The sequence below is a fragment of the Lepidochelys kempii genome, chromosome 4 (genome assembly GCF_965140285.1).
Source record: "Lepidochelys kempii isolate rLepKem1 chromosome 4, rLepKem1.hap1, whole genome shotgun sequence".
NCBI lineage: Eukaryota > Metazoa > Chordata > Testudines > Cheloniidae > Lepidochelys > Lepidochelys kempii.
Window position 1 is genome coordinate 133718464 of NC_136383.1, and position 24696 is coordinate 133743159.

Here is a 24696-nt window from a genome sequence, read left to right on the forward strand (position 1 = left end):
TGCATCCAAAAGCGTATGCTCAAATAAATTTGTTAGCCTCTAAGGTGCCACAAGTCCTCCTTTTCTTCTTAAAGTTACCACATGAATTTAATCTACTGCCAGAAATGGCTCTGAGGTATCCTGGTGGCTCAACCAGCAACAAACCACTGGCCAAGAGAATGTGCTGCAGTACTTGCAAACTAAAGCAACTAAGTCATCAGTTAACTTCTGTCCTGTTATGGTCACTAACAAGTCCCACTTATTATTAGAGTTAACAGCTATTGATTTACATCGGAGTGGGTATCCAGATTTAGGTCCCAATTCAACTCCTGTTGATGAATGTGTGTGCATGCACGTAATGGCACTGGAGCTGAAGCTTGATGACTAGAGGGATAAGTATTGACAGAGGAAGTCTAGGCCAATATTTATCTTGAGGAATAATAAATCCTGACCATCAGTAAAATTTAAGTCAAATCTGTATTGTTAAATACATTCTGAATGTCCTCACAGGAAGTGTTGGAGAAGGTCTCCAGCCAGGGATTTAAAAAGAGAAAAGAGTAACAGCTATCCTTTTCCGCTAAATAGTCTATTATATGAATGGTGAGAGGGTACTCCATGATGTAAAAAACTAAAGAGGAGACATGGGGCAAAATCCTAGTCTGAATGAAGTCCAGAGGAGTTTTGCCATGGACTTCAATGAGGCCAGGATTTCACCCCTGGTCTCTACCCCAGGAGATTAGACTCTGTGTCTACATGTTCAAGTGAGGCTACATCCACAAGAAGCTATTATTTGCCTCTTGAATGGCAGCAAACAATTGGCAAGTACTCATCAACATAGCTGATCCAACTATCATTGCCCAAGATCTCAGTATTGTTCATAGCCAAGAGACAGGTAAGAGAACTTTGCTAACTTGTCATCTTCCTTTAGCTAAGCTGTAAACCATGATTGGCTGGTATGCACAGCAGAAACCTGACGGTTCATACCATGTGAAAACACAAAATATATTCAAATGTCTGGGGGGTCAATAGAACAGGGAGACATGATGGAAGTGAATCAGAAAGTAAGGTTTGGATAGCATGGGATGGATGTGTGGATACGAATATGTCAATAATAAGAGGGAAGCTTCTGGAAGCATAGAAAGATTTCTCATCTTTGATAGCACCTCTTTTTAAAAAAAATTATAATCCAGTATGGAGTAGTCCTTAAAACCGAAAATCCTTGGACCAAGACAGTACAAAGCTTTGGTCTTCATTTCTGCAAAGATTCCAAGTCTAGAAGGGACCACTGTGATAATCTAATCTGATCTCTTGTATAACAAGGCCATGGAATTTCCCTCAGAAAATTTCTAGAGCAGAGCTTTTAGAAAAACATCCAATCTTGATTTAAAAATTGCCAGTGATGGAGAATCCACCACCTCCCTTGGTAAATTGTTCCAGTGGTTAATTACCCTCACCGTTAAAAATTTATGCCTCATTTCCCCTCTGAAGTTGCCTACCTTCATCTTCTAGTCATTGGATCATGTTATACCTTTGTTTGCTAGACGGAAGACCCATTATCAAATTTTTCCCCATGTAGCTACTTATAGACTGTAATCAAGACATCCCTTAACCTTCTGGGAGGAGTGGTAGATATGCTGGAGGGTAGGGATAGGATACAGAGGGACCTAGACAAATTAGAGGATTGGGCCAAAAGAAATCTGATGAGGTTCAACAAAGACAAATGCAGAGTCCTGCCCTTAGGATGGAAGAATCCCATGCACCGCTACAGACTAGGGACCGAGTGCTAGGCAGCAGTTCTGCAGAAAAGGACCTAGGGGTTACAGTGGACGAGAAGCTGGATATGAGTCAACAGTGTGCCCTTGTTGCCAAGAAGGCCAATGGCATTTTGGGCTGTATAAGTAGGAGCACTGCAAGCAGATCAAGGGACGTGATCATTCCCCTTTATTCGACATTGGTGAGGCCTCATCTGGAGTACTGTGTCCAGTTTTGGGCCCCACACTACAAGAAGGATGTGGAAAAATTGGAAAGAGTCCAGCAGAGGGCAACAAAAATGATTAGGGGTCTGGAACACATGACTTATGAGGAGAGGCTGAGGGAACTGGGATTGTTTAGTCTGCAGAAGAGAAGAATGAGAGGGCATTTGATAGCTGCTTTCAACTACCTGAAAGGGGGTTCCAAAGAGGATGGATCTAGACTGTTCTCAATGGTAGCAGATGACAGAACAAGGAGTAATGGTCTCAAGTTGCAGTGGGGGAGGTTTAGGTTGGATATTAGGAAAAACTTTTTCACTAGGAGGGTGGTGAAGCACTGGAATGAGTTACCTAGGCAGGTATTGGAATCTCCTTCCTTAGAAGTTTTTAAGGTCAGGCTTGACAAAGCTCTGGCTGGGATAATTTAGTTGGGGATTGGTCCTGCTTTGAGTAGGGGGTTGGACTAGATGACCTCCTGAGGTCCCTTCCAACCCTGATATGCTATGATTCTCTTTGTTAAGCTAAGCAGGTTGAGCTCCCTGAGTCTATCACTGTAAAGCATGTTTTCTAATCCTTTAATCTTTTGCATGGCTCTTCTCTGAAACCTCTTCCATTTATCAACATTATTCCTCAACTGTGGACACAAGAACTGGATACAGTATTCCAGCAGTGGTTGCATCAGTGCCAAATAGAGAGGTAAAATAACCTCTCTACTCGAGATTCCCCTGTTTACACATCCTAGGATCACATTAACCCTCTAGACCACAGCATCACCCAGCGAGTCCAAGTTCAGCTGATCAGCCACCGTGGCCCCCGAATCTTTTTCAGAGTCACTGCTTCCTGAAATAGAATCCCCCATGGGGGATTGTATGGCTTGCATTCTTTATTCCTAGAGGCATATGTTTACATTTAACTGTATTGAAATACATATTGTTTGGTTGTGCTCAGCTTACCAAGCAATCCACATCACTCTATATAACAGGGATTGGCAACCTTTGGCACGTGGCCTGTCAGGGAAATTCGCTGGCGGGCCAGGACTGTCTGTTTACCTGCAGCGTCTGCAGGTTTGGACGATCACAGCTTCTACTGGCCGTGGTTCGCCATTCCAGACCAATGGGGGCTGCAGGAAGTGGCGCGGGCTGAGGGATGTGCTGGCCACCACTTCCCCCAGCCAACATTGGCCTGGAACGGTGAACTGTGGTCAGTGGAAGCTGTGATCGGCCAAACCTGAGGATACTTCAGGTAAATAAACTGTCCCTGCCCGGCAGCGGATTTCCCTGATGGGCCGCGTGCCAAAGGTTGCTGATCCCTGCTATATAACAATGAGCTGAGCTCTTCATTATTTACCAGTCCCCAAATTTTTGAGCCATCTGAAAACTTTATCAGTGAGGATTTTGTTTTCTTCCAGGTCACTGATAAAAATGTTAAATAGCATCAAGCCAAGAACTGATCACTGGGCATCCCCACTAGAAACACACTGACTCGGTGATGATTTGCATAATTATACAGCACCCTTCCTCTGAGGACCTCACGGAGCTTTTCAGCATGAATGAACTACACCTCACAAACATAGCCCTTCCCTCAGTTAAGCTAGACAGGTAAAGCAGAAATGACAAATAGACTTGTTACAGCCTGAATTTTTAAAAGGTCACTAATTTGGGGTGCCTTCATTTTTGGGTGCTCCCTGATTTTCACTGCTGTAAACTACTGGCACCTAACATTGAACTGAAGTGTGCTCAGAGCCTCTGAAAAAGTGAGGCCCCGGGTGGCTCATCTTTGAAAATTTAGTCCCATGTGACTTACATGTGCAGTGAGTGGGAGTCAGAGACAGAATCCAAATGTCAGACTCTCAGCTGGTCTCAACTGGCGTAACTCCATTGTCTTTAATGGAGCTATGCTGATTTACACCAGCTGAGGATCTGGCCCCGGGAATCCTGACTGCCAGTGCGTCGCTGTAACTGTTAAAGCTGATAAAATGATATTGGAGAATTTTTTTAAAAAGCATTTGGAGTCTGATTGCACTCAACCCACCATTTGATGTAGTGTGCTCCAGTTCATCATCATCATCTCTATATAAATGAGTCTCAAAACACACTCAAGCCTTTAGAGCAGTGGCACTTGGACAAGTACATCGAGTGCGTCTCTGCAGCAGATGCTTCTAAAGCATTTGCACATCCTTTCAAAAGGAACAAAAAGCCAAGGAGCTACTGACTACTTCATTGCATTTCCTTCCTCTTGGTCCCCCCTTTCTTCTCCACCAACAAAAGGAACGAGAGCATTGCTGACCTGTAAATTTACGCAGCATCTCAGTGCACGTCTCTGCCACAGTTTCATCGTCGTACTTCTCCATGATCAAAGCCTCCTCCCCGCAGATCCAGCCACTCAACACATAGCCATACCGCTCCGGTGGGTAGAGGACATCAAAGCTGCAGATCTTCTTGTACCACAACTCCTCAGGGTAAGTCAAACTCTCACTCTCCGCCTCATCCTCCCAGACGAACTGGATGCTGTTGCATTCAGGACTCCAGAAGGGCTCTTCAAACTCCAGGAAGATTTTGTCGGTGGTGCTAATGCCCAGTTTCTGAATGGCCATCACCTTCTCCTCAGGCAGGCCAGGGTGGAACATGCTCTCATGGTACTTCTTCAGGACCCCCAGCGATACGGTCACAATGACATGGTCGGCGAGGATGAACTCGCAATCCTCGCACTCCACAAGGACATGGTAGCCCTGGTCCTCCTCGGGGCGGTCGCTGTTGTGGTCGGCCACACGCTCAATCTCCTTGCTGACCGATTGGTTCCAGTGGATGCACTTGACCGGCTTGCGGAGCTGGATGACCGACTCTGGTATGGAATGGGCCAGGATCTCCACAATCTTGATAAAGCCACAAGGAATGACATGATGGGCCCCAGGGATTTCAGTCCATTCTCCGAATTCGCTGAGCGAGACCTCGTCCATGCTATGGGAGCTGCTCTCACAGCTCTCCACCTAGTGAAAGCAACACAAAACCATGGTACAGACAGAATAGTGCAAGTTAGTGGCAGAGACAGGAATAGAACCCAGGAGTCCTGAGTCCCAGTTCCTTGCAGTAGGCCACACTGACGTTTACCGATATGGCACCGGGGAACCAAAGAGCTAGACAAAACAGATCACTTGTTATACTGCCTACCAACTCTCTCTCTCTCTCTCTAAGGACCAACTGAGTGTGTTCTGCTATAGTACTCTCATGCCCCAGCATGGCTGTATGGGTTACAACACTGCTGGGAAGTTCAAATCTTCTGCATGATGTTGGACCAAGGCCCTGGCCACTTTTGATCACGTAAAAATCCCATTGAACTTTTCTGCTAGAGAAGGGGTGGGGTGCTGAACATGGATCAGCTATGATGTGCTGCTCAAACTGAGGCTGATGCCATGCTTATTTAAACACTTTTTTCACTAGCCGATGTTGACAGAGATTCCCATTCCATAAGGAGACATTAGTAGAACAAAAGGGTTTCAAAGCCACCCCCTCGGAGGTAGATCTCAGCATGCCATAAACATTAGTATTCAACTAGCTAATGATCTACAGCTGAGAGGACGTGTTCCAGTGACCATGTGGGAAGGGAAGACATGGTGAGGTTGGGAGGATCAATCTTATGTGTACTTTGATTAGCAAAGCCTAGAGTTTGGGGACCCCCATCAAAACTGGTAAGCACAGCTATTGCTAGCATTGATCCCACTGTTTCAGGGCAGGATGTTAGGCCTGCCTTTTTGTTGTCAGTTTCCAGTGGTGCCTGGGGAATGGTGGCCCTATATCCTTCCCACCTTCTCTTTCTAGGTTTCTAATTTCTGGATCTGATCTCCACATCTGTGACCGTTTTCGCCAACGTTTTATGTAGTTATGAAAATTACAATGATCCATCTCACCTTTTAGCCTATTACCTAGGCTTTTCAAGTGCAGTTTATAAGCCTGGCAGACCCAGCCTCCTCTCAGCATGGGGTATCCACACACTGTGCTTTGCATTCCTAGTTACTGCAAGACACTGTCTGCATGCTCAGGTGGACTGGGATGCCAGACACACAGTCAGTGCTAAGCACTTTACAGGCAGAGAGGATATGGTAAGTGCCTTGAAGAAAATACAGCCTGTGGCCCTGCACCTGCTAAGTGCCGTCAGTGGGCTTTGCACAGGCATGGAGACACCAGTGTGGGTTCAGCTGCAAGATCTAAGCCTAAAAAGTTAAACATGCCTTTTCCCTAAGTACATGTCACCTGCAGCAAGTGCTGCCCAACTCCCACTCAGAGTCTGCCATAATTTTATAATCCATCCTGAAAGACCCAAAGAGCGTTGACAACTTTCAGAGATATAGTAATACAGTAAATGTTTATATCATTTATATTGGGAATTTGTCCTTTTTTGTATTTAATTTACTGTACACTACTTAGAACGACAGGTGCTTTATCTATCCTGAAGTTTTCCAGGGGTGCCAACTCATCGGTGTAATATCTGAACGCCTATCAACTCAATTAGGCTGGCAGAATGAGGTCCCTGATGGCCTCTGCTCTTCTCCTTTCCCTGGTTATGGGACAATCTGCAGTCTGGGGCTAGAGGATAGGTAGCAGTTGTATAAGTTGTTCTGGCTATGGTTGAAACATTTTGTCAAATCTAAATAAATAAAAGCAAGTTATTACAATGATTCCGCACCAAAATTACAGAAGCAATCTTGGGGAGGCAAAATGCAACTATCCAGATTAGAATTTGGCCAAGACACCAGAGTTAACACCCATTTTCTTACCAGAAAGGCCCTGGGTTCTTTAATGACCACAAGTGGCTATTACTGATTCAATAATGACTCAGAGGGAAGAGTGTCACAGCAGCTTTCAGACTCCCTGTGTGACCTTAGGTCTCCCTTTGCCTCAGTTTCCCATACGTAAACTGTGGATACGTATACTTACCTACTGGGCCAGAGTGTTGTGCGTGTGGCATCCCTGCCTTTCTTCATAAGCCTTTAATTCACCTTACAATTTCAAAGTACAAAAACTGCCCGATTATTATTAACGTTTATTCTGTGTTAAGTGCTTGGTGCTGCACAAGTCCCAGTCTCAAGATAGAATATATAGAAGGCAGGATCTACCTGGCAAGTAGCATGGAGGTACTAATGAACACAGTTTACCTTTGCTTTGATTCTTTCTCCCCTTTCAAATGAATGTTAAGATGCTTTGAGATTTATTTTGCAGGGACTACCCCAACAGCATTGTATTATCAGAGTCAATTTTCCTGGTTTCCAAGCTCTGGAGAAAGGCAAAAGGGGATAAAGGACACACTGCCTGCAGCACACAGTCCAAGGTATGGGGCAAAAAGGTATCCGTTTCTAAATGGAGCTGGCATTAGGCTGTCTTTGGTTGGTAAGTGGTAGGATAGAGGATTTAATGTTATAACACCACACAGAAGAATTTAACTGAACTGATGAGACATCTCAGAACTTGCCAACCCATTGTGGAGATGTCCAGCTTATGAGAAAAATGTAATATACGAACCAGAAATATCCCAGCTGCAAAAACGACAAATATAAGTAATTCCCTAGTGATGGGATGTAAGTCTTAGCCAGGTTTCTAATGTCCTATGATTGAGCTGCCTTTTTAAACATACCTTAAGATATTGCTGGATCATGGCTAGTTTTAGCCTCCTGGTGGTCTCCGAGTCATCTGGATCGGCTTTCACACGTTTGCGCACCACATCCCGTGTGAAGACGCCCACACTATTCTGGCTCTCAGCATTGACTGGTTTACCACGTTGAAAGAACTCCTGAGTCAGGTTATAGACCTGCCAGAGACAGGACCGAAAGAGGGAGAGAGTCACTCACAATAAGTAGCTTGAGTGTGCAGAATCCAAGCCCTGAGCAATGTGCGTACTCCTCTTCGCCCAGGATCGGTATGCTCAAGCCACCCCACTGTGTGGGGGAACAAATTCCATAGCAGGAGGCTCAAGCCTAAAAGTTACCAGAGGGCTTTAGGAATTTATTTTATCACATTTTGTCCTTCACAGGATGCACCCACAGCTCTACCAGTCAGCAGAAGATAGGAAACCAGAGGGTCAAAGACAAACTGGAAGAACGCTAGCTACCGGAGAACATTTTAGGCAGGTCATTTCGGAACACACTATGTCTGTCAGTCCTCCCAAAATATGGGAGTTTCACCATTACCTTCCACTGGAGGAAGGGACAGAGCTTCTTGTGCAATCAAGGCACCCTCAAGTGGCTAAATCCTGCTATTCAAGCTACAGTATCAATATTGTTACTGTGTCTGTGGCCCAGTTGCCTTCTAATGGTTGCAGACCAGAGAGCACCTATGCCCGAATACTATTTCTGTACAGGCAGGGTTGAAGTTTGGATTTTTGTTAGGGTGCAAATGGAGTTGGAGAATGTTTGGTTTAGGGAAATGGCTTCTTTTGTAGGGAGAGTGACTGGGTTTGCTATTTCTGATTTTGTGTTTCTCAGACGGTCACAACCTGGCCCTGTCACATGCTTTGGACGGACACTGGTCTGCTGTGAGTGGATCCATCCACTCACTCCCACACGCTTCTAAGCCCCCTGGGTCCGGACAGTGACTGGTCACCATACCTAGCTATGGGTCTCTCAGGCATGCTCTTGGGTGTAGACCCCATGTCTGACACCCTCCTTAGGCAGTGCTTACCACTATAAAGGCAGGTTTTCTAATCCTTTAATCATTGTCATGGCTCTTCTCTGAACCCTCTCCAATGTAGCAACATCCTTCTTGAATTGTGAGCACCTGAATTGGACACAGGATTCCAGCACTGGTCGCACCAGTGCCAAATTGAGGTAAAATAACTTCTCAACTCCTACTCAAAATTCCCATGTATGCATCCAAGGGCTGCATTAGCCTTTTTGGCCACTATATTTCACTGTTCAGCATGTCCCATGTTCAGATGATTATCCACAACCCCCAAATCTCTGTCAGAGTCACAGTGTCCCCAGATAAAATCCCCCATCCTGAAAGTATGGCCTACATTCTTTGTTCCTAGATGTATACATTTACATTTAGCTGTATTAAAACGCATTTTGTTTGCTTCTGCCCAGCTTACCAAGCAATTCAGATCGCTCTATAATGATGACCCATGCTCTTCATCATTTACCAATCCCCGCATTTTTGTGTCATCTGCAAACTCTATCAGTGATGATTTTACGTCTTCTTTCACATCACTGATAAAAATGTTAAATAGCGTAGGGCCAAGAACTGATCTCTGCAGGAACCCCCTAGAAACACACCTGTTTGACGACGATTCCCCATTTATAGTTACATTTTGAGACCTATCAGTTAGCCAGCTTTTAATCCATTTAATGTGTTCCATGTCAATTTAATAACTTTCTAATTTTTTCATCAAAATGTCATGCAGTACCAAGTCAAATGCATTACAGGAATCTAAGTACATCACTTCAACACTATCACCTTTATCGACCAACCCTGTAATCTCATCAAAATATATCAAGTTAGAATTCTTTTTTTGGAGAAGGTGTTTCATCCGAGATGACCCAACAAGTTGTGTCATTGTTACTGTTGGTGAGGAGGGAGCTGTTATTAAACACAATCATCACCACCAACCACTTGTGCGCGTCTGAAATAATCAAGCCTTTTGTTTGGTTTCAGAATAGCAACCGTGTTAGTCTGTATCCACAAAAAGAACCTTGTGGCACCTTAGAGACTAACAAATTTATCTGAGCATAAGCTTTGGTGAGCTACAGCTCACTTCATCGGATGCATAGAATGGAACATATAGTAAGAAGAGATATATATTGTGACAGGGTCAGGCCAGATGGCTACAGGAGAGTGATAGAAGGCAGATATATTAGCCCCAGGTTAAGTAGGTCCCTTTTCTCTGGGTATGGTAATAGGGAAGATTCCAGAACAATCAGGAACTTTCTGGAAACAATTAAGGCAGACAGGCTGATTAGAACACCTGCAGCCAATCAAGAAGCTGCTAGAATCAATTAAGGCAGCCTAATCAGGGCACCTGGGTTTAAAAAGGAGCTCACTTCAGTTTATGATGCGCGTGCGAGGAGCTGGGAGCAAGAGGCGCGAGGAGCTGGGAGTGAGAAGGCGTACTACTGGAAGACTGAGGTGTACAAGCATTCTCAGGCACAAGGAGGGAGGTCCTGTGGTGAGAATAAAGAAGGTGTTGGGAGGAGGCCATGGGGAAGTAGCCCAGGGAGTTGTAACTGTCACGCAGCTGTTACAGGAGCCACTGTAGACAGCTGCAATCCACAGGGCCCTGGGCTGGAACCCAGAGTAGAAGCCGGGCCCGGGTTCCCCCCATCCCTCCATCCCCGCAACTCCCTACTTGATACCGGAGGAGTGGACCTGGACTGTGGGTTCCACCAGAGGGGAAGGTCTCTGGCTTGTTCCCCGATCCACTAGATGGATCAGCAGAGACTGTGGGGATTGTTCTTCTTCCTTTTCCCCATGCTGGCCAGTGGTGAAGCTAACTGAGTGAACGGCAGATTTGAGCCACGAAAGTGGCCAAACTGCAGGCTGCCGTGAACCTCTGAGGTGGGCAAATCTGCCAATAAGCGCAGGACCCACCAAGGCAGAGGAGGAGCTTTGTCACAATAATACATACCACATTTTCATGTTCTCTGTATGTATATGTATATATATATATATATCTTCTTACTATATGTTCCATTCTATGTATCCGATGAAGTGAGCTGTAGCCCACGAAAGCTTATGCTCTAATAGATTTGTTAGCCTCTAAGGTGCCACAAGTACTCCTGTTCTTTTGTTTGGATGATTCCAAGAACTGCTTAACTGTGATTCATGGTACTTCATATCAAAGGAAAAGCTTACCAGAACAAAGACAGGCAGGAAAGCCTTAAAGATAAATCACAGAAGTACAACCAATCCCAGGAATAATTTGTTTGTCTAGAATCTGTGCCACCTTCTCATTTATCTAGCACAGGGGTGGGCAAACTTTTTGGTCCGAGGGCCACATCTGGGGAAATTGTATGCAGGGCTGGGGCAGGGGGTTGGGGTGCGGGAGGGAGGTTGGGGTGTGGGAAGGGGTGCAGCATGCAGGAACAGGCTCAGGGCAAGGTATTGGGGCAGAGGAGGGGTGCGAAGTGTATGGGGGGCTCAGGGAAGGGGGTTGGGGTGCAGGAGGGGGCTCAGGGCAGGGATGCAGGAGGGGTGCAGACTGTGGGAAGGAGCTCAGGGTGCAGGAGGGGTGCGGGGTGCAGCAGGGGGCTCAGGTCAGGGGGTTGGGGTGTAGGAGGGGGCTCAGGGCAGGGGTGCAAACTGTGGGAAGGAGCTTAGGGCAGGAGGTTGGGGTGCAGGAGGGGTGTGGGGTGCAGCAGGGGGCTCAGGTCAGGGGGTTGGGGTGCAGGAGGGGGCTCAGGGCAGGGGTGCAAACTGTGGGAAGGAGCTTAGGGCAGGAGGTTGGGGTGCAGGAGGGGTGCGGGGTGCAGCAGGGGGCTCAGGTCAGGGGGTTGGGGTGCAGGAGGGGGCTCAGGGCAGGGGTGCAAACTGTGGGAAGGAGCTTAGGGCAGGAGGTTGGGGTGCAGGAGGGGTGCGGGGTGCAGCAGGGGGCTCAGGTCAGGGGGTTGGAGTGCAGGAGGGGTGCGGCAGGCGGCTCAGGGCAGGGAATTGGGGTGCAGGAAGGGTGCGGGGAGCAGCAGGCGGCTCAGGGCAGGGAATTGGGGTGCAGGAGGGATGCGAGGTGCAGGCAGGGGGCTCAGGGCAGGGAATTGGAGGGCGGGGTGCAGGAGGGGTTTGGGCTCCGGCCCGGCGCCGCTTACCTAAAGCGGCTCCGGGGTGGCAGCAGCGCACACCGGGGCCATGGCAGGCTCCCTGCCTGCCTGCCCTGGCCCCACGCCGCTCCAGGAAGCGGCCGGACCACCTCCCTGCGTGGCCCCTGGGGGAGGGAGAGGCACAGGGCTCCGCGCACTGACCTTGCCATGCCTCCGAAGCTCCCTTTGGCCGCAGTTCCCCATTCCCGACCGAGCTGCGGGGGGTGGTGCCTGGAGGCAAGGGCAACATACAGAGCCCTCTGCCTTCCCCTTCCCCTCCCCCCGGCCATAGGGACCTAGTGCTGGCCGCTTCTGAGAGCAGCGCGGGGCCTGCGGCACCATGGGGAGCGATCCAGCCTGCGGGCCGTAGTTTGCCCACCCCTGATCTAGCACCACAGGGAAGCACAGTGCTTTATAAGCAGAGAGTCAAGATCTCTGGTTGAAGATTTTTTCCCATCTAAGGTATTTGCATTAAAACTACTGACCTCTCTGACACAACTGGGTATTCATGATTTCAACATAGCAGGGTTGAGGAGTAATTATGGAAAATGGTTAAAACTAATTGCCCCTTGCACCTTCCATATAGCTGCAATTCCCAGCCAGAAGAGAGGTGGGAGGATCCTGGCACGCCCATCCCTGTGGCTTGTAATAAGAAGCTGCAGGGGCCACTGCTAGGCCCCATGTTCTATCCCAGTCCCTCGGTGCACTACAAAGGTCTGGCTGCCAGTGAGCAGCGTGAGACACAAAACACAAGCCAGTGGTTGCAGAGGGAGAGAAAGGATCTGTTGGCCTCAAAACTCAGAGGACTGCTGTCACGTGGCCAGACTTACAGACAACTGGCTTTTGGAGTTTTCCAGCGCCCAGGGATTCAGCATCTACCTAGATAAGGAAGGACGGACATTTGCCATGTATTTTCCTTGAGACCCTCGCAGTTGTTAATGCAGGAGTTGCTGTATGGCCTTTTTCCAGGCACAGGATGGCTCACCTGAAACTTTAGTTCAGGCTATTTGTGCAGTAATTCAGCTGCTAAAAACATGTAAGAAAAAACAGATGAGTTTGGCAAAATGGCAATCGGCATTGGGGACTATGATATCAAACTGATCTTTTATGTCTCAAGTAAAGTCGGGGGGAGGGGGCTGGATGTTTCCTTTCTGCCTCTGTGTACTGCCCCCTGTTGGGCAGGTTGGTCTGAGGTTTTATTTAATAAACATGGACAGAGAGAAAGGAGACAGGAAGTGAACTGGGGCCGGGGGCAGAGAAAAAAAAATGAAGGAGCAGTACCAGAAAAAACCAAACCATAAAAAAAGAAATGATAAGAAGGGAAGAAACACAGAATAGAATCAGGAAACCGGTAGAAAACAGGAAAAGAGAAGGGACCTGGGGTACTGATTGCGGCACAGAGCTGTCCCAAAGCACAGGGATTTCAAAACAAGAGAGGTTGGGAGTCCCTAGCAGTGGATGGGGGGGGAATGGTCTCTCTCGCCCGCCCCCACATCAGAAGTATTGTGGAATTTCAACACACAGCAGTTCATGGGCCTACACTGTGGCACAGATTTGAGGTCTAACCACTTCCAACAAGTACTGCTCAAAGCTGCCGCAGACCTTGCCTCGGCATAATTTCATAAGCTGATTGCAGACGATAAGCAGATAACACATTCACAAGACAAGAAAAGCTGTACTAAAGTCCAGTTACCCCTTGGCCCAGAAACTAAATTAGCCATAGGCTTGTTTTCATTGTCCATTGTAGTATTCACTGGGCACCAGAGGAAAGAAGAGAAAAACATATTTCTCCCTCAGTGGGGAAAACACCAAATGAGTTTTTTTTCCTTAAGTATGTGATCCAGCTGGTCAGACAACAGGAAAATATCATCATCAGTATTTGTTATGGTAGCACCAAGGAGCCCCAGGCACGGGCCTGCACTGCTAAATGATTTTGTGAATGGCAGCTCATTCAGCAGCAACATGCAAAGAAGCGAGATTGGAAATGCCAAGAGAATCTTACAATGAAGTACCTTTTAATAATGTAGCGAGTATTGACTGAGTTTAGGATTGAACACGCTTCCTAAACCTACTTGTGGAAAGGGATATTTATGCTTCTAAGGATGGAAAGAATGTGCGTGCACACACACACAAAAACGGAAGTGTGTCCTTTATATATACACACACAGAGCAAAATCTGTTGTAAATGACCATACAAAGGTCAAACCAAGACTGTGAGCTTCGTGAAAATTTCTAATAAAGGGGAGACAGAACTGTATTCATCCATTTGGAGATACCTTGAGGCGGTCTCTGGAGACAAAAACCTGAGAACAACTATAACATCAACGAGTTTACAAGACTCCATTTAAAGTTACTGGGAAATGGCATTTTTGAAATACAGGACATAGAAAAGCACCTAATTTTATGTTTGCTACCACATAGCTACCAAAGCATACCCAAGAGACTCCAAGCAAGGTTTGTTTCAAAGAGCTTGGCAAGATGTAATGCACAGGACTGTGTACAAGATTCTACTGATTTTCTTCACATTTAGAAAGCAAATGTCTGCAGGGTCCGACAGCACCAGGCCAATTAGCAAAAACTCCAAAGTCAAATATTAACGTCATCTTACCCCTTCCACCAAGGGGCAGCTCTAAATACAGACGGTAACACACCAGCAAACAGGGCAGAGTGGAGAATTGGCCAAACTCTTCTCTGAGGCTGAGAAGAACAAATGGGTCCTGTTGCGTGCCCCAAATCAGCCGATCTGGGTTATTTCAGACTAGGAACAGAAGGGCATTCCAGAGCCTTGCGCCTGCCAACAGCCCCTTCTCTATTAGAGTGAGAGAGGCAGGGCATCAGCATCTCCACTCATCGCAACCTTGGCTGCGTCCCACAGGGAAAGAGGCAGTCTCTCCGGGAGATCAGATGTTGAAGAGCGAATTTTATAAATTATTCAGTGCTGAATTAGGAAGGCCAGGATGGCACATCTCAATCCAAAAGTTTCCTAAGGATTGTCGGAACTCACCTCAAGCACTCTTTCTAACTCGGTTTTAAAACTAAGGGCTTGATTTATACCACTGTCTCATGCTAGTCATATGCTAGTGTAACCCCAGTACAAACCAGGCCCTCGGTATCTAGTGGGCCAGGCAAATGGTAGTGCGATAGACTATGATGCAGGGGACCACAGCTTAGTCCTGAGCTGGCATAAAGCCCAGCAGAGGGTGGGAGCCTGAGGGGAAGAGAACTTAGTCATTCTCCAGCTAGCTCCTTCACCCACCAACCGTCCACCACACAGGGGAATGCTGACTGACTCTGAGGCCATTAACTATAGTAACCAGAAAAAGGGTCACTGTTGTGGGGCCGATTGTGCTATGTTTTCACTGCACAAGATAGGCGTGTTTTGAAACTGAAGATGGGGCACTTAGGCACTATGGTACTTACATTATTATTGTTAATAGTGTAAAATCCTACAGAGACAAGGCCCTGTTGTTTTTACCTTGAGGTAGCTAATCAAGGTCAACACTACACCACCCCTTCACCCAGGGTTTACCTCACCTAGCTCCATCAAGGTGGAAACTACCTGTGCCTTGTCTCTTCCAGAATTTTACATCAATATAAAACACACCTTTTCCAGCAATGAACACCACATCCTGGGAGATGAATGAAGTTAAAAGGGGTAAAAGTGGGTACGACACTAAGCCAGAAAGGGTTAAGCAACTTGCAGGCTAAATGACCCAAATTCTACCTTTAAAGACATATTAGGAAAGTATGTAAATGGAAATTAGGGATATTCCTTGTAGATAGCTAGCAAAGCCATGTTAGATAAACAAGAGCTTTGAAATGTAGACTTGTATTGTTAAAGAATTGGGAAAAGATAGTGACTGTAGTAGTCTATGTTTACCTTTATCTTGTTAGATACTAACAATGTAACCAGACGGCTCCTGTCTGCCACTATGTTTCATTGATTCAAAGATCAAAAGGGAATATTAACATTTAGATGAACTGTGAATGTGGTAATATCATTGTCCTCATTTCTCTTTGAAGTATTTAATAAACTACTTGTAAATGGCAGGAGATAGGCAGTTGCCTTATGCTGATCTATGTAGCTGATTATTCGTGATGCTGAGGAAACAGGAGTTCTACTTCAAAGCCACAATGCTTCACCTATTATTCACCTGCTGTCAAGAGGCTGCAAGAGAATTATAAAAGGAACTCTTAGGCCCTGATCCTGTTATCTCATATCTGCTTAAGCTTCTTCAGGGGAAGTTTGAGTAGCAAGACTGAGGTCCCAGTCAGGATCACCCAGATATTGGACCTTGGGCTATAACCTATGGAACTTATGCTGAGAGAACCTTTTGCAATTCTAAAGCTCACCAAAGAGTTGTCACTTTGGATGGGCTAGCACCAGCAGGAGAGTGAATTTGTGGGGGGGGGTGGAGGGTGAGAAAACCTGGATTTGTGCTGGAAATGGCCCACCTGTTGATCACTTTAGATAAGCTATTACCAGCAGGACAGTGGGGTGGGAGGAGGTATTGTTTCATGATTTCTGTGTGTATATAAAGTCTGCTGCAGTTTCCACGGTAAACATCTGATGAAGTGAGCTGTAGCTCACGAAAGCTCATGCTCAAATAAATTGGTTAGTCTCTAAGGTGCCACAAGTACTCCTTTTCTTTTTGTTTCATCTCTATTATGAAACTGACCTAAGAACTCTATTCATACCAGTACGTATAATGATATTTTAACCTACACTCTGTTTTCTTTTTAAATAAATCTTAGTTTAGTTCATAAGAATTGGCTGTAAGTGTGTATTTGGATAAGATCTAAAATATTCATTGACCTGGTGGGCAATGTGTCTGATCCTTTGGGATTGGTAGAACTTTTTACACGGTGAATAAGATTTTCAGTAATCCTCATTAGATTTGATTTGGCTGTCTGGGTGGGAGCCCAAGACTGGATTGTTTTAAGGGAATTGAGTTTGGTGCTTCTGGGTAATCAGTAAGGTATTCAGAGGGGTAGCCATGTTAGTCTGTATCAGCAAAAACAGAGAGAAGTCCTTGTGGCATCTTAGAGACTAACAAATTTATTTGGGCATAAGCTTTCATTCTCAAGCATTCTTAAAACTACAATACCCACCTGGGAAAGTGAAGAAACAGACTGACAGAGCAGAAGGGTACCCAAAAGTCACCTACTACAGGACAGGCCCAACAAAGAAATTAACAGAATGCCACTAGCCATCACCTACAGCCCCCAACTAAAACCTCTCCAGCGCATCATCAAGGATCTACAACCTATCCTGGAGGACAATCCCTCACTCTGACAGACCTTGGGAGACAGCCAGTCCTCGCTTACAGACAGCCTCCCAACCTGAAGCAAATACTCACCAGCAGCTACATACCACACAACAGAAACGCTAACCCACGAACCAATCCCTGCAACAAACCCAGTTGCCAACTCTGTCCGCATATCTATTCAAGGGACACCATCATAGGACCTAACCACATCAGCCACACCATCAGGGGCTCGTTCACCTGCACATCTACCAATGTGATATATGCCATCATGTGCCAGCAATGCCCCTCTGCCATGTACATTGGCCAAACCGGACAGGCTCTACTTAAAAGAATAAATGGACACAAATCAGACATCAAGAATTGTAATATTCAAAAACCAGTAGGAGAGCACTTCAATCTCCCTGGACACTCAATAACAGACTTAAAAGTGCCATTCTTCAACAAAAAAACTTAAAAAACAGACTCCAATGAGAAACTGCAGAACTGGAATTAATTTGCAAACTTGACACCATCAAATTAAGCCTGAATAAAGACTGGGAGTGGCTGGGTGACTACAAAAACTTAATTTCCCTCTTTTGATATTCACCCCTTCTTCTCAACTGTTGAGAATGGGCTACATCCATCCTGACTGAATTGGCCTTGTTAGTATTGACCCCCCACTTGGTAAGGCAACTCCCATCTTTTCATGTGCTGTATATTTATACCTGCCTACTGTATTTTCCACTCCATGCATCTGATGAAGTGGGTTATAGCCCACGAAAGCTTATGCCCAAATAAATGTGTTAGTCTCTAAGGTGCCACAAGGACTCCTCGTTGTTTTTTCAGTAAGGTATTGTAGAAGCTGTTTTGTTGCTGGCTGGTAAAGCTAAGTATTAGAATAACCACCAGTTTTGGGAATCGTCTTCCCTATTCTTGCAGTTTTCCCTGATTAAGCAATCTCAGTGTGGCCCCCCTGAAACTCTGATCACAGTGGGGGACTTTCAGGGCTCAGAAAGTGGCCTGGAGATCACCCTGTGTGGGAAAGGTATGTCAGGACCCAGGAGATGACCCTGAGGGAAAGCTAAATATGCCACGTGAATCCAGTTTTCAGATTTGCCTTATTTGCCACTGATTTAGTGCAGTGGTTATTTGCTCAGAGTGGTTTTAGGGATGTTGTAAAATGTCCCAACATACAATCCCACCAACGAATAAAGACAAGATACAAACTGAAGCAGGCTGCCCACTTTTCATTCCCCCTCCCCTTTAATTATAAATGTGGCACAAGAACCTGCAAATCATCCAGAGCATTAAAACCATATGGAACCAACACAACCAAAAATATAAAAGCTACAAGTAATGCAACATGCTAACTCAGTCTGTGTGTAAAGAGAAACACATTCTTGTCTGTGCGTTATGCAAAAGTAAAGGGTCCTGAAGCCACACACACATACTACACACTTTCCTATTTACTTCATCCATCAGCAAGTGTGTTTGCACATATGGTTCCTTTTGCAATTTAGGTTTTCAAGAGTTCATAATAACTTCTGTTATTTTTGTTCCCAAAAATAGAGAGAGAGGAGAAACACAGGACTCGCCATAGCCGACCAGTACAATCATCCACCTAATCCAGCATCCACCTTTGAGAGCAGCCAGCACCAGAAGCTTCAAAGATGAGTGTGAACTCTCCCATTATGGGCAATAATGGTGCAACACGGGTATGGAGAAAGTTACTTCTTAGTCCCAGACAACTGAGGATTGATTTATGTCTTAAAGTAAGAGTGCTGAGATCCCTTATAAATTTTTATCCCAGCACATGTAATAGCAGATGTGTTTACTACCCATATAAATGTCAAATCCTTTTCTGACTCTTAGCTCTTGGCCACAAGGTTATCTTGTGGTAGTAACAAGCTATTTATGCCTTGCATAAAAAAAAGATCAACTTGAAGTTTGTTGCTTTCTAATTTTGCTGGCAGGCCCCTTGTTCTTGTATTATGGGAAAGGATAACCCCAAGTGCAAAACTGACTTTTCTTCAGCATTCACTTTGTATCCCTCTGTAAACTTGTATTAGTCTTCTCTGTAAACTGTAAAAAGAAAAGGAGGACTTGTGGCACCTTAGAGGCTAACAAATTTATTTGAGCATACGCTTTCGTGAGCTACAGCTCACTTCATCACGAAAGCTTATGCTCAAATAAATTTGTTAGTCTCTAAGGTGCCACAAGTCCTCCTGTTCTTTTTGCGAATACAGACTAACACGGCTGCTACCCTAAACCTCTCACCTCTTTTTGTTCGCTTTTCACAACAGGTCATTCTAGGCCTCTAGTGATTTTCATTCCCCTTTGCTATACACTTACTATATTTCTATATCTTTGAGATAGGATGATCAGAACTGAAACCAGTATACAGAGCAATGTCATTCATTGCAGCAATATATAATGTCATTGCAATGAATGACAATATACAATGTCATTCATTGCAGCATTTCCAGTGTTATTCCCTCTCTCTCTTTTTTGAACCGGACCAGCATTTTATTTTTTGATCACTGCTGCACTCTGAACTGAGGTTTCCCCTGAGCTCATCTCTTTTTTCTGAGGGGCTACTGTTAATTTTAGAACCTAGTAATAAGTAAAAGCAGCTCAATCTATTCCTGCCAAAGTGTACCACCCTGCACTTGTCCAAGTGGGATTTCATCTGCCGCTGTGTTGCCCAAATGCCTATTTTAACTAGACCCCTTGGATGTTCCCCACAATCCTCTCTATTAACCCAATTAATTACAGGCTATGTATTCATTAGCCCTAGTCATGGCACAATGCTAAACTTCTATGTTGAAAATCAGCATTTCCACTCTGTCTCTGATCCATGATAGCACTTTACCTCTCCCCCCCATGACTATTGTTTCCTTAATGGCCTCTGGTGAAGGATTTTACCAATGTCGGTTTGAATATCCATGTGCATATTTTTAAATATATATTATACGATGTCCAGCTGATCCCAGAGTGTGACATTATAAAAAAAGATTTATCCAAACAAGTGTTGGGGAAGTTCAGATCCAGTTGCAAACTTTGAGGGCTCTACAAATGGTTACAACTTGGCAAGGATGATTCCCCACCCTCCACCCCCATTTTATGTAACCCACTCTGAGAGCATTTTGATTGGGGAAATTTTATATTGGCCTGTCACCCAAATATAATTAGAAATAGAGGAAACAAATCAGGAGAATACTTAGAGTGAAACCTGGCAAGCTGTTTTAGCATTGTTTAAGTCTAAGTCTTGGTATTATAAAAGTACAAAAGTAATGCCATTTTACATCTGTTCAACCATTAATTAAGTATCAGGGACCACATTCACCCTGAGCAGAAGCAGGCATCACTCCACTAGAATCAATGGAATGGTACCCATTTACACCAAAGTGAGACTGACCCTACCTATCTAGGAAACCGAAGATCACTTTTTCCTTGGGTATTTGCTTAGGACACGTTTCATTACTGAACCTGTATTTCCACTTTTATTCCGCCATTTTCTATTTATTAATGTTTTTAGTGCTTTCATTTCTATTTTTCCTTGGTCTGGAGTCTCTATCATGAGCTTAGGCACTGTTTTACATAGATCTTTGGAGAAAACCATTTAAGATAGAGGAATGAACATTACAAGTAGCTTCCAAACCATAAAAATGAAAGCTCTCTCCAAAAGAGAAATGACATTTAACCCTTGTAACATTTGTCACAGCACCTGTGATGAAATCGAGCTTGTAATTCATATCAGGATGAATGTCATAACTTACACAGCATAGTGTAGTAGTTATAATGTCAATAATAATGTCTCACTGCCACATCTTTTAGTTGAGACTTCCTAAGTTATTATGTTCTGCCTCATTTGGGCCCCTTCCTTATTATTAGCTAAGTGGCAAGTCTACAGCTATTGATTAAATTATCCCACAATATTTGCTAGAAGGGATCAGAACTAATGATAAGGCAGGACAGAAGGGGCATTCTTCTAGGGTGTGATTTGGTTCCAGGAGCTCCGTCACATTAACCGGTGACGGAATTAAGCAGAAAGCACCATATTGGTTTTAAAAAATCCAAAACTTATTTTAAGTAGAGAAACTGAAGGCATTAAAATTTTTTTTCTACTGTCTCAGCACTGACAAGTGTCTAGTGGTTTTCAGACCAATGTACAACTGGAAGGGACTGCTAAATACCAACCTCGTTGTATAAATCACTGAATTCTTCAACCACATCTTTCGGAATCCTCTGCCCATTGTTGGTAAGGTGATAAGCCACCCCATTCTTGGAGTAAAGACTGATACGGCCAACGCTTCTCTCACCATCAGTAGTCTCTTCAAGTAAGCCATTGTCTTCTGCTAGATGATAGACTGGGTTTCCATTTGAACCATGGATCCACGTAGCTCCCAGTTCAAAAGTGGCGTTCTCTAGGGGGGAACAATCCAATTAGACCAATACGATGAACTCGTTTAAAAAGAGATGTTGTATGTCACACCCCAGTCTACACATGAAGAGCAGTAAATAAAGCACAAATAGAACATTTACCCAATGATGCCACATCACCAAAAAAACAACACTGAAGAATTGAAGAAAGAAAAGGAGTACTAGTGGCACCTTAGAGACTAACCAATTTATTTGAGCATGAGCTTTCGTGAGCTACAGCTCACTGCATCGGAAGCTTATGCTCAAATAAATTGGTTAGTCTCTAAGGTGCCACTAGTACTCCTTTTCTTTTTGCGAATACAGACTAACACGGCTGTTACTCTGAAACCTGAAGAATTGAAGAAGTGCTTTCACTTAAGGACAGGTTTAAGTGTCATACTAATGTTTGTTTATCCTAGGTCTCTGCACAACAAGTGTCATACAGTGCTACAAAAGGGGATCAATCACAAGAAGGGTGCTCCCTAAAGAGATTCCAAGGTATGCAGCAGCAATGGTCTCTAATAGTTCAAGAACAATGCAGAAGCCCTAACTCCAGGTCCTAATCCATGATTGTCACTAGCTCAACAGGTGCCACTTAGCCTCTCTACTTCATCCTTCCCACCTATAAAATAGGAATACTATTCGTTTACCTACCACAAGGATGCTAGAAGGACCTCTGTACAGTGCTTTATATCTTCAAAAGAGCTATGTGAGTATTTTATATATCCTGGTATCGGATTCTGAGCAGTGTAACAGCAGAATTCAATGGTGTCTGCCCTACGAACATCATTAGAATTTAGTGCACCAGAGGGTGTATTGATCTCTCTTGCTCAGAAAGTGTGAGGGGTTAGGGGACGAAAAGAGGAGTTGGCTATCTGTACTGTACAACTGCAAACAGAATATAAATGAATACTTACATAAATATTGAAGAAGTGGTAGGGAAAGAATAAGAGCATCGGTAGGCCACCCAAAGCCTTCAAACATCAAATTTAGTCTGAGGGAAGGGGAGGGAAGGTGATTGTTATTCAAGTACAGAGCAAAAAAGCATCTGTTCCACTAAAGCAGACGAATTCAGGAAAGACTGAGACTGTCCTGTAATGGCAGCCTGAGGCTGCTTACTTTAGCATGCAGGAAAGCTTTCTTCTGCAATTAAAAATGTGTGTTGTTTACCAAAAGGACTCAAGCTACCTGCATATCCATAAGGTAAAATTAGATCATATTTTATTATTTGTGCCTTTGAAAGATTTCTTTAAAAAGATGCACTGTCACATTAAAAAATATCATTTATTTTTCACTACCTGTGCTGTTTGTTTGCTTTTTGCATTTCTCAGTTTGGACAATGCAAACTGATTGGTCAGTTACACGGTTCTCTATAGTCTAGGTCTCATCAGTTTTGCCCTCAGACTCTCACGTATTAGCCCAATTCTGTAAAATTTAAGCTGATAACAACACAGGGGGATATTTATTAGGTTAAAAAGAAACACTATTTCTAGAGGATTTTATCTTAATTTATGGGATTATTTCTTATTACAGTTAGGGTTTGTAAAAGCTCACTTGTACAAAAACAAAAGTTTGCACTAAATTTGACCCAACACTGTCCCTTTAATATCATGGTCAACCCCATGCAATGCAGCATGTCCTGCAGTTTCCGTGGACATTTTATTAGGAATTAGCAGGTTAGCTACTAGCCTAGATGTTTTCACTCTCAATAACTTCCTACTGAAGAAGATAAGAATCGTGCAATTGATTACACCAGGGGTTCTCAAACATCACTGCACCGCAACACCCTCCTGACAACAAAAATTACTACACAACTCCAGGACAGGGAACTGAAGCCTGAGCTCGCCCGAGCCCCACTGTCCCAGGTGGGGTTCAGGGGCAAAGCCAAAGCCCAGCCCCACTGCCCCGAGTAGGAGGGCCAAAGTGCAGCCCAAGGGCTTCAGCCCCGGGCAAGGGGCCTGTAACCTGAGCTCCACCACTGCACCAGGCGGTGGGGGTAGGGCTTTGGCCCCGGGTGGTGGGGCTTGGGTTTCAGCTTCAGCCCCAGGCCCTAGCAAGTCTAATGCCAGCCCTGGTGACCCCATTAAAATGGGGTCACGACCAGTGGTGAGCTAGAACAGGTTGTTAAATTTAGAAGTCCTTTTAGAACCGGTTGTTCCACGAGGGACAACCAGTTCTAAAAGGGCTTCTAAATTTAACTGGCCAAAAGTGGCGCCTTAGGCACCGACTCCATAGGTGCTCCAGGCCTGGAGCACTCAAGGTGAAAATTTGGTGGGTGGCAGCTCCCCGCCCCACCCCCAGCTCACCTCCGCTCCACCTCCGCCTCCTCCTCTGAATTCGCCTCCCCACTCTACTTCTCCGCCCCCCCAGGCTTCCCGCGAATCAGCTGGCTTCCTGCTCAGGCCCAGGGATGCACAGGTGAGCTGGGGCAGGGGGGTGCGAGGGGGGCCGCCCACGCAGCAGCAGGTAACCTGGGGGGGGGCCCCCCGCAGGGGAACCACTCCCCGCCCCAGCTCACCTCCACCTCCCTGGGCCTGAGCGGGAAGCCGCTGCCTGCTTCTCAGCCTGCCCCGGCTTCCCACTGAACAGTTGATTCGTGGGAAGCCGGGGGGGGGTGCGGAGAAGCAGAGCGGAGCGGTGCTTTCAGGGGAGGAGGCACAGGCGGAGCGGAGGTGATCTGGGGCCAGGCGCAGGGTGGGGAGCTGCCAGTGGATGCTCTGCATCCACCAATTTTCCCAGTGGGTGCTCCAGCCCCAGAGCACCGAGGGAGTCGGCGTCTAAGGTGCCACTTTTGATGTGATCAGTGGGGGAGCAGCCGCTCCCCTCCTAGCTACGCTCCCCTGCCCCTAGGAACCAGAGGGACCCGCTGGATGCTTCCTGGGAGCTGCCCCAGGTAAGCACCTCCGGGACTCCTCACCTCGCCCCCTGGCAGGTACCTCTGGCTCTTAGGGGTGGGGTGGGCACCCACTATGATGGCCTACAAGACCCTCCTGCCCGGTTCTGGGGGCAGTCAGGGGACAGGGGAGGGGGGTGGATGGGGCAGGAGTCTAGGGGGGGCAGGTATCAGGGAACGCTGGGAGGCTGGATGGGACAGGAATCCCGGGCGGTGGGGGTGGGCAACGACCCCCTCGTGGGGTGAGGAGGGAACCCGTTGTTAAGATTTTGGCAGCTCATCACTGGTCGTGACCCACTTTGGGGTCCCCACCCACAGTTTGAGAACCGCTGGATTACACCATCACATAGTGCTTAACATGTAAATTCAGTCATAACGCCATTCCAAAAAAAAAAAGGAGTACTTGTG

The 24696-nt window shown here is 45.7% G+C and overlaps 1 protein-coding gene across 3 annotated transcripts in view; it reads right to left on the minus strand.

Moving 5' to 3' along the window:
• The window catches only part of SMOX (spermine oxidase), a 109646-nt gene that overhangs the window by 11495 nt on the left and 73455 nt on the right, over positions 1–24696 (minus strand). For 2 of the 3 annotated variants that reach the window (XM_073342924.2, XM_073342926.2), the window contains exons 3-5: positions 21174–21400; positions 7575–7748; positions 4236–4935 (exon numbers count right to left, since the gene is read on the minus strand). In XM_073342924.2, the coding sequence (XP_073199025.1) occupies positions 4236–4935; positions 7575–7748; positions 21174–21400 (1101 nt within the window). Of the gene's footprint in view, positions 1–4235; positions 4936–7574; positions 7749–21173; positions 21401–22312; positions 22390–24696 lie in introns of all 3 variants that reach the window. The other variant, XM_073342925.2, reaches the window with a different exon arrangement.